At 37.8% G+C, this 16,223-nt stretch overlaps 1 protein-coding gene across 2 annotated transcripts in view; it reads left to right on the forward strand.

The window, feature by feature from the left end:
* Positions 1-6,110, forward strand: part of LOC135226577 (lens fiber major intrinsic protein-like) — a 150,152-nt gene extending 144,042 nt beyond the window's left edge. For both annotated transcript variants that reach the window (XM_064266261.1, XM_064266262.1), the window contains 3 exons: positions 330-512; positions 2,138-2,218; positions 3,309-6,110. In XM_064266261.1, the coding sequence (XP_064122331.1) occupies positions 330-512; positions 2,138-2,218; positions 3,309-3,473 (429 nt within the window). In that variant the 3' untranslated portion in view covers positions 3,474-6,110. The remainder of the gene's footprint in view (positions 1-329; positions 513-2,137; positions 2,219-3,308) is intronic.
* Positions 6,111-16,223: the final 10,113 nt, after the last annotated feature.

The following is a 16,223-nucleotide window of genomic DNA, read 5'->3' on the forward strand; positions in this document are numbered from 1 at the left end:
AGGTATTTCAGTAGAAACTAATTACTCAACTCCAACTACTGTTTGTTTATCTCATTATCACTGGTAGCTATTTTTTTTTTTATATAGTTGACAGACAAGAATCAAGAAACGTAATATTTCCGATAACTTTTATATATTTATGATTGTATATTTAAAAAGAAACATGCTGTTACTTCTTGGGGCTTGGGGTGAGGGAGGCAAGTTGAGGCAAGTTGAGTCTTGTGAGGCTGGGCAAGTTGACCCCCCCCCCCCCCCCCCCGCCTGCCCTGACACCCCACCCAAATAACGCCGCTGATCGCTTATAACTCTCTGTTTTTCTCTCTCAAAAGGGCTGGGGAGCCGAGTTCCTGGCAACTCTCTTCGTCACCCTGATTTCATTGTCGGCCTACGAATCCACCCACGCCCCCTCCAGGTACACGAAAGACACGCAGGGGGACACGACGACGCCCAAATTCACGCCTTCATCTGCTATTCCCGTCATAGCAGGCCACACGGCAGCCGCCCTCTTCAGCGTAAGTGCCCCTGTGAAGGAATCTGAAGGCTTCAGTTTTGTAGTCTGACGTTTAGAGATCAACAGTGCGTCCGATTTCGTAACGGTAAGATGCCAGGATAGAAGAAGAATAGAATATAGAATTTAGGCCACAGGCCTAGCGCCGGGACCTACAAGGTCATTCAGCGCTGAAAAGGAAACTTAAAGTAGAACGGAAGAAAAACTCGCTGTTGCAATCTGATCCAATAGGTAGGAGAGGGTGGAAAGTGAAGTGGAAGAAAGAGAACATGAACGGAGGTACAGTAAAAGGAATGAAAGAGGTTGCAGCTAGGAGCCGAAGGGACGCTGCATAAAGCCTTAAATAAAGCGTTTGAAGACAGTTGTCATGGCTTTGGTTTCGAGCACTGCATCCTTCACTGATCTTGGAGAAGGACGCACTGCTTCAACTGTCGTCAGAGTTTAGGATTTTGTTAGAAAAGAGTCAAGAGTTTGAAAACAACCTCTGTTTTTAGTTCTTCTTCTCTGCTCATCACATATTCTACCACGCATTTTAGAGACCACACAGCATCCACCATCTTCAGGGCGTCTTGACTTTTGTCAGAAACAAAAATAATATGTTGGAAGCAACGTCCATTGTGTGTGTGTGTGTGTATTTTTTTTATTTATCTTACTGTCACATGAATCTTGCAGGCCTTACTGCCTCCACCACTCCGCCATTTTCTGCTTGTCTACAATTTTCTTACTTTAAGAGATTAATAGTACTTTGAAACGACGTCCATCCTTGGTTATTTGTTATTGTATGAAGCTCTGTGTATTCTCCGGTAGCATTGTTGGAGATGGAAAACATTACTGTTTCAAAACGCCTGACAGTTTCTTATTATAATTTTTCACTCATTATTATTATTATTATTATTATTATTATTATTATTATTATTATTATTATTATTATTACAACTATAATCATGAGCAAAGTCTTTACTTTTGTCTTCTTCATTGTGATACAGTTTACCATATAATTGTGGATTTTTTATTACATAAACTGTTTTTCGTGAGGCTGTGAATTTCTTACTATTATTGTTATTATTATTATTATTCAGAAGATGAACCCTAATCTTTTGGAACAAGCTCACAGAGACCATTGACTTTGGATTCAAGCTTCCAAAAGAATATGATGTTTATTTGAAAGAAGCAACAGATGGTAACAAGAAATACAGGAAGAAGAGATAAGTTATTCGAAAAGAAAGAAAGAAATGATTAAATAGAATAAAAATGTAGCCAGAAAACAAATGACGTCAGTTTTTGTGTCATACAATACACAGTGTGTCCCGTAGGGGGCTTAGTGCCGGCAGTGCACCTCGTGTGGTGCACTTTAGGCATTAATTAAGGTTCTTTGCAGCGCCCCCTCGGATCCTAGTTACAACCCCTTTCGTTCGTTTTACTGTACCTCCTTTCATATTCTCTTCCATCTTACTTTCCACCCGCCCCTATCAATTGATTCATAGTGCAACCGCGAGGTTTTTTCTCCTGCTGACAATTTCCGTTTCAGCTGAATGACCTCATAGGTTCCAGTGGTTGGCCTTTGGTCTAAATTCTATATTCAATTCCATTCAATACACAATGTGACTACATCTATCTTCTTCTTTGCAGGCGGATTTCACGGGCGTTGGTTTGAATCCTGCACGATCATTAGCAGTCGCGGTGGTCACTGGAGACTGGAGATACCACTGGGTATGTTGTTATTATTATTATTATTATTATTATTATTATTATTATTATTATTATTATTATTATTATTATTATTATTATTATTATCGTCAATATATTGGGCAAGCCTAAAAACTGTCTTGCTCTAATTAGGACAGTAGGTGATAAAATCCCCTGAGAGTCAGAGTAAAATAAAATTGAGATGAAAATTACTTAAATGTACAAAGGCCAGTATATACATACATACATGTATGCATACAGTGAAGAAAGGAATTATGACAATAAAAGCGTTTTAACTGCAGTTTCTGTCTGTAATCAGGACGTTCTAAGCAGAGTGTGATTTTCCAGCTCACAATCAGTGTCATCTGGCATTTTTTTGGTACGTCTTATTTTAAGTCAATGTTGCCAACTTTGCTTTAAGAACTGTAAAAAAAAGTGTGAGGTGTAACTTCGTGAACTTTTTAGATGAAGTGTACCGACTTTTGAACCTCGTATCTATGCTTCTTAGAAGTTTGGCCAAAGAGTGCTGGTGTATGCACTTCTGACACTCGCTTCCTCTCTTTAAATTTTAGGCCTCATTGTGATCTTTTACCGATAACGCAGACACCCATGGTCCGTTGTGTCTTTAGATATTAATTTCTGGGATGGGGTTGGAAGCCTCAGGTTCGTGCCCTCCCTCCAAGGGTAGTCACTATCCGATTGATTGAAACTGTTCTGTCTCAAAGTTTGTATAATATATATATTATATATATATACGTATATATATATATCTATATATACTAATATTATATATATATATATATATATATAAATATATATATATATACAAATAACATATATATGCACGCGAGTACATAGATACGTGAGAGAGAGAGAGAGAGAGAGAGAGAGAGAGAGAGAGAGAGAGAGAGTACACTTGCTTCTTCGTATTTCCTTTTTTCTGAGCGGTTTGTTGTATATGTTCTCATCCATATAAATAAATTTAATATAAAAAAACCTCTTAGGTACCTATACCCCAACACATATAAACATGAGTACTGTATCTCTTCAGATAGGAGCATTTTCATTTATCCCCTTTAGAAACTACATTCTCATCCACCTCTTTTCCTTGCAGGTGTTCTGGGTAGGCCCCGCCCTTGGAGGACTCCTGGCAGCCTTCACCCACGAGTACACTGGGGCCAAGGACAACGCAAACGCGACGCCCCAACATCCTCCACTCATCTCGAGAGACACTTCCAGGCCGTCAGCAATCACATCCACACTCGCTTCTCCCTGCTGAATTGGCGCGAAGAGCGTCTTCTTTGTGCTGGCGGAGAGACTCTCACTCGTGTGAGCCTCGTTTTATGACTAACAAGTGGAAAGGAAAGAACGTAGACGAGATTATTTATTTATTTATTTAGTATTTCTCGCGACACTGAATATCTCGTATGAATCATTCGGTGCAACGGATGTGGCAGTCTTTTTTGTTTGTTGCATCCGCACTCGCTTCTCCATACTGTGTGGGCGGAGCAAGTGTTGTTCTTTGACCAGTGTATGAAAAGGGAAAATGTAGACTTTCATTTGATGCCATTTGGACTCCTGTTCATAGATGAGACTATTTCGTCCAGTTTCTCGATTGCTTTTAGGTGAAATAGTAAAGTATTTTAGTGTGACATAATAGGTAATTCCTTCTGTTTATTGTTTCATTCTTGATCATCTCTCCAACCACCTTCGACGCACAGTCAGCATTGTCATCAATTTCCATTTATTAATCCCAGTGTAGTTAATAAGTTATTTATGATAATCTAAGTAATTTCCAGATTGAAGGCGGTAGCATTCACATTTCACCATCGTCATCATCACCCCTGTGGATTTGTTGAGGCCATTTGAAGTCCTCATTGGGTCCATTATAGACAGTCCCTGTTTATTCGTCAGTAATAATAGAAGCCCGGCAGTCCTGTCAGCCCTTCCGTCAAAATCGATGGTGGTACACATTTTGAAGAAAAAATATCCACCATATCCCCATCATAACTTGTCCACTAACTCCTATCCCATCCATCCAGCAAGGCACTTTCATGTAAATGGTCGGCATTTAAGTCAATTTCGGTCTTTCATTAAACTAGTACCATTGTAGAAATCTTACCAACGCAGTTTGTGTAATAATTAGGTTCATGCTCATTTGCTTCCTTCAACCATATATATATATATATATATATATATATATATATATATATATATATATATATATATATATATATATATTGTATATTGTATATTGTATATAATGGTAAAAGGAAGCTATTACTCTCCAAGTCTTAGGTACATTAAGATATTAGTAAGTCTGTAGAGTTTTTATAAACTGAACTTGAGTTTTACTAGAGTAGACGTTGTCCTATATGTACAAAAATATAGTGTGAAAGTCTCTCAGACGACGATAATGGAGAATGCTCTTTGACAGTCAAATTTCACTGTATTTCTGGACGATTTTTTTCCGGTAATGAACTGTGAAAGCCAAGGAGTGAGTGACGTATTTGCTGCGTCTTCACTGCGGTTTGCAACAGACCTTTGAGTCTGGTGGGAGCGGTATCTGGGTCACGACGAGGCCTGCAGAGCCAAGAATGATTTTATGGTTGCATATGAGTCAGTTCACGAGAGTTTTATTGAAGTAGATTACTGTTTCAGGCGTCACAGAAAAGTACTTTGAACGAGCTTGTAGGGTGACTGACAGCCCTCTCTACCCAGGTAGGCCAGGCTTGAAGGGTAAGAGAAGCAGAGTGGAGCGTCTACCCTGAAGAAGTGATATACTTAACCTTAAATGAGAGAGAGAGAGGGCGTTATATACGAGCCAGTTAAAGAATTTCAATCTTTAGAGTAGGCTACAGAGAAAGTTTCGGTCACAAACCCCAGGAATAGTTGCAAAGGTTCAATACACAAAGTTTATGCAAGATGAGGTACCCTGACGGGTTATTTGTCTCTTGTCTGTTTTGGAGGGGTCAGTAGGATATATGGCCTCATACCTTTCGAGTCTATGAAGTTTATTTCGTTGAGGTTATTTAATGGTAGGGTCCAGCTTACCTTAAAGCCACTACGTCGTGTAGGAAATAACAGGAGGGATTATGCATAACTTACGCCCAGGCTCACGAGACGGGCAGACAGATATCGTAAAATATGCAAGGCCTAAAGGAATAGTAAAACTAGGAGGGAATATGGGGCTTGACCCCAAATAACACAGTAGACATGCTTAGGAGACAGAAGATGCCGTGGAAAGGGCCACTTAATAAGAGGTCTTAGGCATACTCTAGGGTTGCTGAAGGTTAATCTTCTACGTTCTTTTCTTGTGCAAAGAGGCTGGTCCTTGGCGTTCTTTTCTGTGCTTAAGGTTAGTCCTTAGCGTTCTTTTATGAACTTAAGTCAGTCTTTGGCGGTTTTTTCTCTGTGCTTAAGGTCGGCCTTTTGCGTTCTTTTCTGTGTTTTGCACCAGTCCTTGGCATTCGTTTTGTTGCAAAAAGGCCAGTCTTTGGCATTCTTTTCTGAGGTCAAGGCCAGTCTTTGGTATTGTTTTCTGAGGTATAGGTCAGTCTTTGGCATTCTCTTCCATGCTACATACTATTCCTTGACATTCTTTTTGTTATACATAGGAGCAAGTCTTTGCCAGTGTTTTCTGTTGCAACAGGTCAGTATTGATTTTCTGTTGCTAAAAGTCAGTTTTTGGCATTTATTTTGTTGCAGAGTGGCCCGTCTGATATTCTTTAATTCTGCAGAGGCCAGCTTTTAGAATTCCTTCATGTTACAGAGTGGCTAGTCTGACATTCTCTCACAAAGCGCCTCAGTGGCGTGGTTGGTTTGGTGTTTGCTTCTCACCTCGGTGGTCGCGGGTTCGATTCTCGGCCATTCCATTGAGGAGTGAGAGATGTGTATTTCTGGTGATAGAAGTTCACTCTCGACGTGGTTCGGAAGTCACGTACACCTGTTGGTCCCGTTACTGAATAACCACTGGTTCCATGCAACGTAAAAACACCATACAAACAAACAAACATTCTCTCATGCTGTAGAGGCCAGACTTTGGAGTTCTTTATGGTATGTGGAGGTCAGTCTTAGTTCTTTTCTGTTACATAGAGGTCAACCTTCAGCGTTCTTCCCTGATGTAGAGGTCAGTCTCTGGTGTTCTTTTATGTTAGAAAGTAGCCATTCTTTGCTGTCCCTTTCTGCTATTAGTCAAAGGCTAGTCTTTGGCTTATCTTACGATGTGAGTGTGCTAAATCCTGGTTTTCGGCATTCTTTTCCGTTGCAAAAAAAGGCTAGTCTTTGGCATCCCTCTCTGTCGCGAATTGCCAGTGTTTGCCTTTGGCTTAAATTATTGGAGTTTCAGAGGCTGTTTTCGTCTTCCTGTTTCTCCCTCTGTTACTTGTATAGAGATGTATTCTGTAACGACCTTTATAGTTACGCAGATGAGAGTTTGTTAGCGGTAGTAGTGAGAATAGACTGTTCATATAAATGATTTAAATGTTACTTGTTTAAAAAGATGTTTGCAGCCGTAGGTTAGGTCAGGGCGGTGTCACAAGAGCGCGCGTCTTCTTCACGCGTTGCTGACCATGTCGCTCGCTCATGTTGCTCCAAATACTGTCGGTCGAAGTAGTTATTCCGATCGAAGTAGTTATTCTAAATCGGGTCCCGAGACAGACAGACACATATCTGTCACCCAGTAGGAAACACAGAACGCGCTGTATATACAGAAAGGAGACGTGGGAAATAGATACAGATGATGTATGTAGTCATTTCATCTAGGACCTTTTAATTAACCATTCATTTGGTTGTAATTGGTAGTGACATTAACAGACGCTATCCCGGCTCTACGTATAGCGAATGACGTCACTTCCTCTCGAGACTGCGAGGAAGTCGAAACTTGAATGTGTAAGCGTTGATAGATTTCTAGAGTAGGATTGGATTGAGAACGCTGGGAAACGCTTCCACTGAATCATTTATTTTTGGTCTTTGCTTGGAAGGAAATCTTTATGATAGAGGTTATATATAGACTATACTAGGTCATGAGTGTGTTGATAGTTTTCATGTTATGATTTTGATTACCGTTGTTGCACGAGAAGAAATGAAATAAAATTAAAAAAAAAAGTTTATGCACCGCAGTTGTACGAAGGTCTATTTCATTTGCTCCAACCCAGTTTATATTGTAATGTCAGTAAGTCCACACTGGTGTTTATTTACATATTCGTATCAGTATTTACAGATGCCAGTATTTGTATATGAATATGGGCGTTTTCTTGCTAATATTAATTATTTCACGGTGATGTCAGTAGCAACGCACTGGTGTCGGTTTTGTCGTTCTGATATCAATATTTATCTTATGATGTCAGTACTGACACGCTACCTTGAGCATAGTATGTACACAGTGATATTAACTGTCGATTGCACGTAGCAATGATGGTATTGACATACTAATGCATTTTCAGTATGATGACACTTGAAACATTAAAAGAAAAAATTCCCCCTACATCTCGAGCCCTAAATTGACGTTACTCATTTCTGGTTCGGAAGGTAACCTAAATAGTTCCTTTCTGAGTAGTGGATAGTTTGATGAGAAGAACGAGGTGAAATAAGAAGACCTCATTTTCATTCTAGAATGAAAATGGAAAGACAGAAATATTTCATTCTGGAAATTTTTCTATTCATGAAGGTCTTGCTTGACAGCCCATCTGGAATAATGAAGATAGAAACTGAGCTATTTTGATTAGAAACAGAAAAGTTAGAATAATGCCCTTCTCAAGTTGTCTCTCCCCTCATGAAAGTTATAATTACACGTTTATGAATGTAATGATGATATAGGAAAATGAATGCTTTAATTTTAAACCATTCCCCCGTGTAAAACCTGACTAAAATTGTAAATCTTCAGTATGACTTTTAAAATAGAAATAAAACGAACTCCTCGCCTTCAATCCCGACGACATTCTTATCTATACATTTTCCTAATAGAGAGGCTTCAGTAATGCTTCTCGTTTTTGCAAGAACTGAGAACCACTCATCAAAGGAGGCATAATCTCTCCCAAGCCTTAGTGGGAGACTGCATTCCCGTAAGAGGGAGATATTTTTAGAATATTCTTGTTTCGAAATTAATGTGTAAATGTTATAAACAAAAATAGGAGAAAATATTTCCATTTAATTGCAGTTGTCACTTCGCTTAAAATATAGATATGCCATCTAAAATGTAACCTCAGATCCCCGTTTTTTCAAACATGTTTTTCACCTTCATTTTGATCTGTCCATAAAGCTTTTGAACCAGACTGTTTATGTATACGAATAAATACACGGTACTGATAGAAAACATCATTCTTTCAAAGCAGATGTAGCAACCTGAATTCAACAACCGAAGTATCAGAACACCAAAACATTCGATATAGATTAAGGTATACTTTCTTTTCACCAAGAGACCAGTGTTGGCAAGGAGATTAAGCAGAAACTGTCCGCAAGGCGATGAGCGTTACTGAGGCCACCCAACCCCAGACATATTATAAGAGCTTGACGCCAGATTTGATAGACAGGGCAAGAGTGATTTGAGTTCATTGGTAACGGCTGCTGAAGATAGCTGTGAGGTGGAGGAGAAGAGAATAATTATGAAGCAATGAATCAAAAGTGGAAGTGTAAATAGAAGAGGCACAGTAAAGGAGGAAAAAAGGAGATGGGGGAACAAAATGTCAAAGAATGTCACCAGAAATAAGAAAAGCAGATGTTAAGTCTTAAGAGAAAACGCATAAGTAGGTCGGGTCGAAAAGACATTCCTTCATTTTTGCAATCCATTTATGTTAGAGCCTGGCATAAGGCACTATAATGGAGCCTTATGCCAAGACATTGCCTTATACCTTAGAGATATCCAGAACAACTGAAGATTCTCAAGTCTGGCCTTACATCTATCATCAGTAACAAGGGAGAAATCAGTAAGTCAACTGTGGAAGCCATAATGGTTGCTTGAAAGGAAAACCAGGTACACAGTGTTTCATAAATGAAAGAGGAATAAAGTTCTCAATGCAATAAAACTGTTGTTTAGTCTCTGTTGGTTAGGCAGAGTCCAGAGGTCGACTCTCTGCTCCTGTACCCTCAATTAAACAATACCAAACTTCTTGGCCTCCTCCAGACAAGGACTCTTGCTGACATAAAAAAAAAAAAAACTAATCTTAACCGACCAACCATATAGTTTGAAGTACTTGAATACTTGGCTTCATCACTGAAAGTCTCAAGAATGAGGTGAAAAATGACTCATATAAATTGATAAAGAAGGTTACCAGTAGATCAAATCCGTCAGCGATGTACTCCAGGATTTTATTGGATTATCTAGTGGACCATATGCTGTGTTGTTGAGCGCCTCAGTGGCGTGGTCGGTATGGTGTTGGCGTGCCACCTCGGTAGCCGCGAGTCCGATTCTCGGGCATTCCACTGAGGAGTGAGAGATGTGCATTTCTGATGAAAGAAGCTCACTCTCGACGTGGTTTGGGAGTCGCGTAAAGCCGTTGGTCCCGTTGCTGAATAATCATTGTTTCCATGCAACGTAAAAACACAATACAAACAAACTTAAGGCGGGCCACTCACAGTCGATCTGGCCGTACGATGAGAACTGAGTGGGAGGAGACTCCAAAAAAATGACTGCACACTCACGTTACTGCCCGGTCTGTCTGAACAAAGTAGTCAGTCTTAAGTTGGCAGCCACACAGTTCGGACGTGGCAGAGGGAATATCTGATAATGAACCATATATGCTCAGACTGTGCCGTTGCAGCCAATATAGGGGCTAACAATAAAAAAAAAGCCACGAAAAAGAATATTGGGTCAATGATTGGTTGTTGAAGAAAGGAAGTCTCACATTTATTGCTTTTAAAGGAAATACAGGTAGTTCCCAGTGATTGTTATGGTTGCGTACGGATAAACGAGGTAACGTAAACTTTTCTAGAAAGATTATAACGGTCATGCAAAAGGACACACGCATAACGAAATCCACAACGCCCTATGAAAGGTCAAGTGCCGCATTATGCTTCATAGCGACTGATTGCTCTTACTAAGATGTAAAATTGGCCATATCGCCCAAAGACCTTGGAAGAGTCATGCTGGAGACATGTTAAGCTATTTGGACAACACTGCAAAGACTACATAATAAACATAAATAACACTCATGTTTACATATTTATATCTTTGATAAAAAATAAACTAGCTTTTAGAAACTGAAAATAATTAACCCTTCTACAAATATACCAAACAGTTTATAGTGTATAAAATTAGTGTAGGAAATTACAAAAGTGAAAAGGTAATAAATCTTTGTTATACTACACCATTTCGCAATCAACACCAAGTACCTACTAGAAAATTATAAGTGTGAGAGGGAGGTTTCATTACCTCCCATTATGATTTTACTATTACATTGTCTCAGTTCCCCTTTAAATCATATATCATTTAGGAGCTTTTTAGCATATACTATTCTTATTTCGCTTATTTTCTTATTTTCCTTTTACTTTGGAATATAACTGATTAAACCCCCTGAGCAAGGCACCAATATTTTGTTTTGTTTCAAAGACTACGTATTGTATAATGTACATTACTATTAAACATATATATATATATAATATATATATATATATATATATATATATATATATATATATATATATATATAGTATATATATATATATATATATATTATTACGTAATTTGGTACTTTGAAACCTTGTCGTTACTGCAGGATCTAGAAACGCTACGGCCTTCAATATCCAACATCACTGTGGTGAATGAAAATTTTATGTAATTTAATTTTGTTTACGCTCATAAGGTAAATTGCAATTATGTGAAATTTTACAAAATTCAGTATGTAAAGAAATAAGAAAAATATGTATATATATCATGTCTAAGGGACGACACGTCTTAGGCACCATTTCCTGATTTCTTTGATGTCTCTACTCCTTAATTCTTTCCGATATGAAGGTCTTATATTTATTATTTATCTTCTTGTTCACCATTTGTTTCGTTGCATCAGGAGACACTTTTTCTTTACCTTCTCAAATATCGATTGATAAGTTGTATTTCTTTTGTGTTTATCAGAATATTCTTTACTTTTTGTATTCCACAGACATTGCTACGACTTATAAATCTCAAGAACCCCGTCCAGAACTCTTTATCTATCGAAAGTCTGACATGTTGAACGATATCCTCTTCTGTGCCGTTTCTTGGTGAATGAACGTCCTGGTTCAGAATCAAGTCCCGTCGAAGACACACTCACGGTCACACTATCAGTTCTGAACGACTTAATCTGACAAACCCCTATTTGACTGTCGTGTCGGACCGTGAGTTGCTCATTCAAACCTCAACTGTCAGGTTTGTCATCCGGCTTGACTGCCGGGCTTGATCAGATCTGGCTTGACTAAAAAACACCCTACTCACATTCAAACTTGCTTAAACCCCGCCCATTTCGATCGGGGCATAACAAATCCAATCTGACGTGAGTGGCCGGCCTTAGTCAAATAGGGGTTTTTCAGATTAAGTCGTTCAGAACTGATAGTGTGACCGTGAGTCGTGTCTTCGACAGCGCTTGATTCTGAACTAGGACGTTCATTCACCAAGAAACGGCACAGAAGAGGATATCGTTCAACTTGTTAGACTTTCGATAGATAAAGAGTTCTGGACGGGGTTCTTCGAGGTTTATATGTCGTAGCAATGTCTGTGGAATATAAAAAGTAAAGAATATTCTGATAAACACAAAAGAAATACAGCTTATCAATCGATATTTGAGAAACTAAAGAAAAAGTGTCCTGATGCAACGAAACAAATGGTGAACAAGAAGATAAATAATAAATATAAGACCTTCATATCGGAAAGAATTAAGGAGAGCAGAGACATCAAAGGAATCGGAACTGGTGCATACGACGACACGTCCCTTAGACATGATATATATACATATTTTTCTTATATCTTTACATATTGAATTTTCTAAAATTTTATATAATTGCAATTTACCTTATGAGTGTAAAGAAAATTAAATTACATAAAACTTTCATTCACCACAGTGTTGGATATTGAAGGCCGTAGCGTTTCTAGATCCTGGAGTAACGACAAGGTTTCAAAGTACCAAATTACGTAATATATATACATGTTTAATAGTAAAGTATATTATACAATAAGTAAAGCAATCTCTTGAAACAAAACAAAAAATAAGAAAATAAACAAAATAAGAATATATGCTAATAAGCTCCTAAATGATGTATGATATAAAGGAGGACTGGAGACAATGTACTAATAGTAAAAGCATAATGGATTTGTTTGTATGGCGTTTTTACGTTGCATGGAACCAGTGGTTATTCAGCAACGGGACCAACGGCTTTACGTGATTTCCGAACAACGTTGAGAGAGAAAGAGAGAACTTCTATCACCAGAAATACACATCTCTTACCCCTCAGTGGAATGCCCGAGAATCGAACTCGCGGCCACCGAGGTGGAAGGCCAAGACCATACCAATCACACCACTGAGGCGCTAAAAAAATCATAATGGGAGGTAATGAAACCTCCCTCACACACTTATAATTTTCTTTTAGGTATTGGTGTTGATTGCGAAATGGTGTAGTGTAATGACTGATTACACAAAGATTTATTACCTTTACACTTTTGTAATTTCCTACACTAATTTTATACGCTGTTTAGTATATTTGTAGAAGGGTTAATTATTTTGAGTTCCTAAATGCTAGTTTTTTTTTCAAAGATACAAATATGTAAATATGAATTTTATTTATTCAGCAGGGTCCAACAAACACATCAAAAAGGGCCATATGTATTAACAAGAGACGTTTCGCACATTATCTATGTGCATCTTCAATCTGTAAGAACAACATAAAATACGTTAAAGTTCAAAAAACATAATTTTCTATATAAAAAAGATTAAGTTAAGAAAAAAAGTATTTACAAAAATTAAAATTAATACAAATTAAAAGATATATAGTAAAAAAGGAACCAGTTCTCACCAAACCATCCAAAGGAGAAGGAGAAGAACGAATGACCAAAACTTGACACCAACCTACGACTTCAGTTATGCAAGATAAAGAGGAGAAGCGGAAACGTTAGAATTCAAAGAAGGAACAAGCCGTTTGATGTATAAGGACTCGAGGGTAGTTAGGTAATTGCTATGGCTTGTTCCACCAATTATAGAGAAGTGCTTTTTATTTATTTCAATTTTGCATATGGAGGCATGATTCTTTATATTAGAAAATTCTGGTTTGCTTAATTTTTGACCCGTTCTAAAGCTGTATCCCACATGGCTACAGTATCTCATCTGCAGTAACCTACGGCTTGATCCAACATAAATACCGGGACATCCCGGGCACTTGAATTTATAAACAATGTTGGATCTCATGAAGGCCTGCAGTTTGTCTTTATAGCCGAAGAATACGCCAATCTTGAGTGGATTGTTTGGAATAGAATACATTTTAAGGCAGCCAAATTCATTTTCGATTATTTGTTTAAGTTTGGCAGAAAACTTGTCGTCAGAGATAAATGGGATAGTGGCATATACATTCTTCTTTAAGACATTATAAGAGGGCATCGGATTGGAGAAATCTTGTGACAGCAGTCTGTTAATGACGTTATATACCAGGTTTTCAGGATAGGAGTTCTGTAAGAAAAATTTAACTAAAAATAATGTCTCATTGTGAATGAGAGACCAACTCGAAGAGTAACGTAAAGCCCTGTAAACCAAAGTGTAAATAGAATTCAGTTTAAAGTTCTTGAAGCATGAACTGTAGAAATTGTTAGCAAGCCCATTTGCGCTATTCAAAGAACCATGGCATAGAGAGATGTTTCTGGACCATATCAATAGTCAACATGAAAATATAAATTTACCATGAAAAGGAAACCAACAACTCTTTACCCTTTTTAGACATCAATGTTAGCAGAGACAATGGTGAATTTACTACATCTGTGTATAGGAAAAAATCATACACTGGGCTTGCTAACAATTTCTACAGTTCATGCTTCAAGAACTTTAAACTTAATTCTATTTACACTTTGGTTTACAGGGCTTTTACGTTACTCTTCGAGTTGGTCTCTCATTCACAATGAGATATTATTTTTAGTTAAATTTTTCTTACAGAACTCCTATCCTGAAAACCTGGTATATAACGTCATTAACAGACTGCTGTCACAAGATTTCTCCAACCCGATGCCCTCTTATAATGTCTTAAAGAAAAATGTATATGCCACTATCCCATTTATCTCTGACGACAAGTTTTCTGCCAAACTTAAACAAATAATCGAAAATGAATTTGGCTGCCTTAAAATGCATTCTATTCCAAACAATCCACTCAAGATTGGCGTATTCTTCGGCTATAAAGACAAACTGCAGGCCTTCATGAGATCTAACATTGTTTATAAATTCAAGTGCCCGGGATGTCCCGGTATTTATGTTGGATCAAGCCGTAGGTTACTGCAGATGAGATACTGTAGCCATGTGGGATACAGCTTTAGAACGGGTCAAAAATTAAACAAACCAGAATTTTCTAATATAAAGAATCATGCCTCCATATGCAAAATTGAAATAAATAAAAAGCACTTCTCTATAATTGGTGGAACAAGCCATAGCAATTACCTAACTACCCTCGAGTCCTTATACATCAAACGGCTTGTTCCTTCTTTGAATTCTAACGTTTCCGCTTCTCCTCTTTATCTTGCATAACTGAAGTCGTAGGTTGGTGTCAAGTTTTGGTCATTCGTTCTTCTCCTTCTCCTTTGGATGGTTTGGTGAGAACTGGTTCCTTTTTTACTATATATCTTTTAATTTGTATTAATTTTAATTTTTGTAAATACTTTTTTTCTTAACTTAATCTTTTTTATATAGAAAATTAAGTTTTTTAAACTTTAACGTATTTTATGTTGTTCTTACAGATTGAAGATGCACATAGATAATGTGCGAAACGTCTCTTGTTAATAAATATATCTTTTAATTTGTATTAATTTTAATTTTTGTAAATACTTTTTTTTCTTAAATTAATCTTTTTTATATAGAAAATTATGTTTTTTAAACTTTAACGTATTTTATGTTGTTCTTACAGATTGAAGATGCACATAGATAATGTGCGAAACGTCTCTTGTTGCCAAATTCGAACTGGATATTGGTACGGCAGCCGTACCACGATCGCGGTAGATATTGGTACGGCAGTGAATTGCGCATGCGCGAACCCTTGTTTACCGCCAAACGCATATCCAAAGACTATATACTGAAGAAATATATACGTAGTCTTTGGGCATATCAGTACAGTAAGAAAAATGTTGATGGAACAGCATGAACCGCGGAATAATATATTAGTTTTCGCCGAAAAACAGATGTTTTCAGGCTTTAACGAGCTGAAAAAAAGCCATAGACATCTATGAAGACTCAACCTTTCAAAAATTGGGTAATTCATGGTGTATACGTAGGTCACGAACGATCGAATCGGCCCTGAAAAGAACTCCGAAGAGGAGATTCAAAGAGGATTATATATAAATATATACACTACCATCGTACCTTTGGTGATTTTTTCGGCCCTTTATGTCCGACATCGGCAGTTGGAAGGGCCTTTATACACTTTACAATATTCTTTTAATTCACTTCATTGAAAAATTAAACAAAATGTCAGCACTATTCCATTAAAATCGGAATAGTTTTGTTTTTGTAGCACGAAAAAGCGGGACAAAATTCACAAAAGCAAAACAAAAAAAAAGTGGGGGAGGGGACATTTTGCTAACTAAAAAAAAGGGGGACAGATGTTCAAAAAGCGGGACTGTCCCGCCTAAAAGCCGAACTCTGGTTACATAATACAGTATGATTAGGAAACTGGTAAACGGATACAGCTAACTGCCGTATCTACAGCAAGTCAAGAGCGCAATACGGCATCACTGACAGAATCTGCCGTACCCTCAACACACTATATTATTTGTACGGCAGGAAGTCTGAAATTGACGCATGCGCAATTCACTGCCGTACCAATATCTACCACGATCGGGATACGGTTGACGTACAGTAAGTTCCTGTGCCTAATAAAT

This window comes from Macrobrachium nipponense, chromosome 14 (assembly GCF_015104395.2).
Source record: "Macrobrachium nipponense isolate FS-2020 chromosome 14, ASM1510439v2, whole genome shotgun sequence".
NCBI lineage: Eukaryota > Metazoa > Arthropoda > Malacostraca > Decapoda > Palaemonidae > Macrobrachium > Macrobrachium nipponense.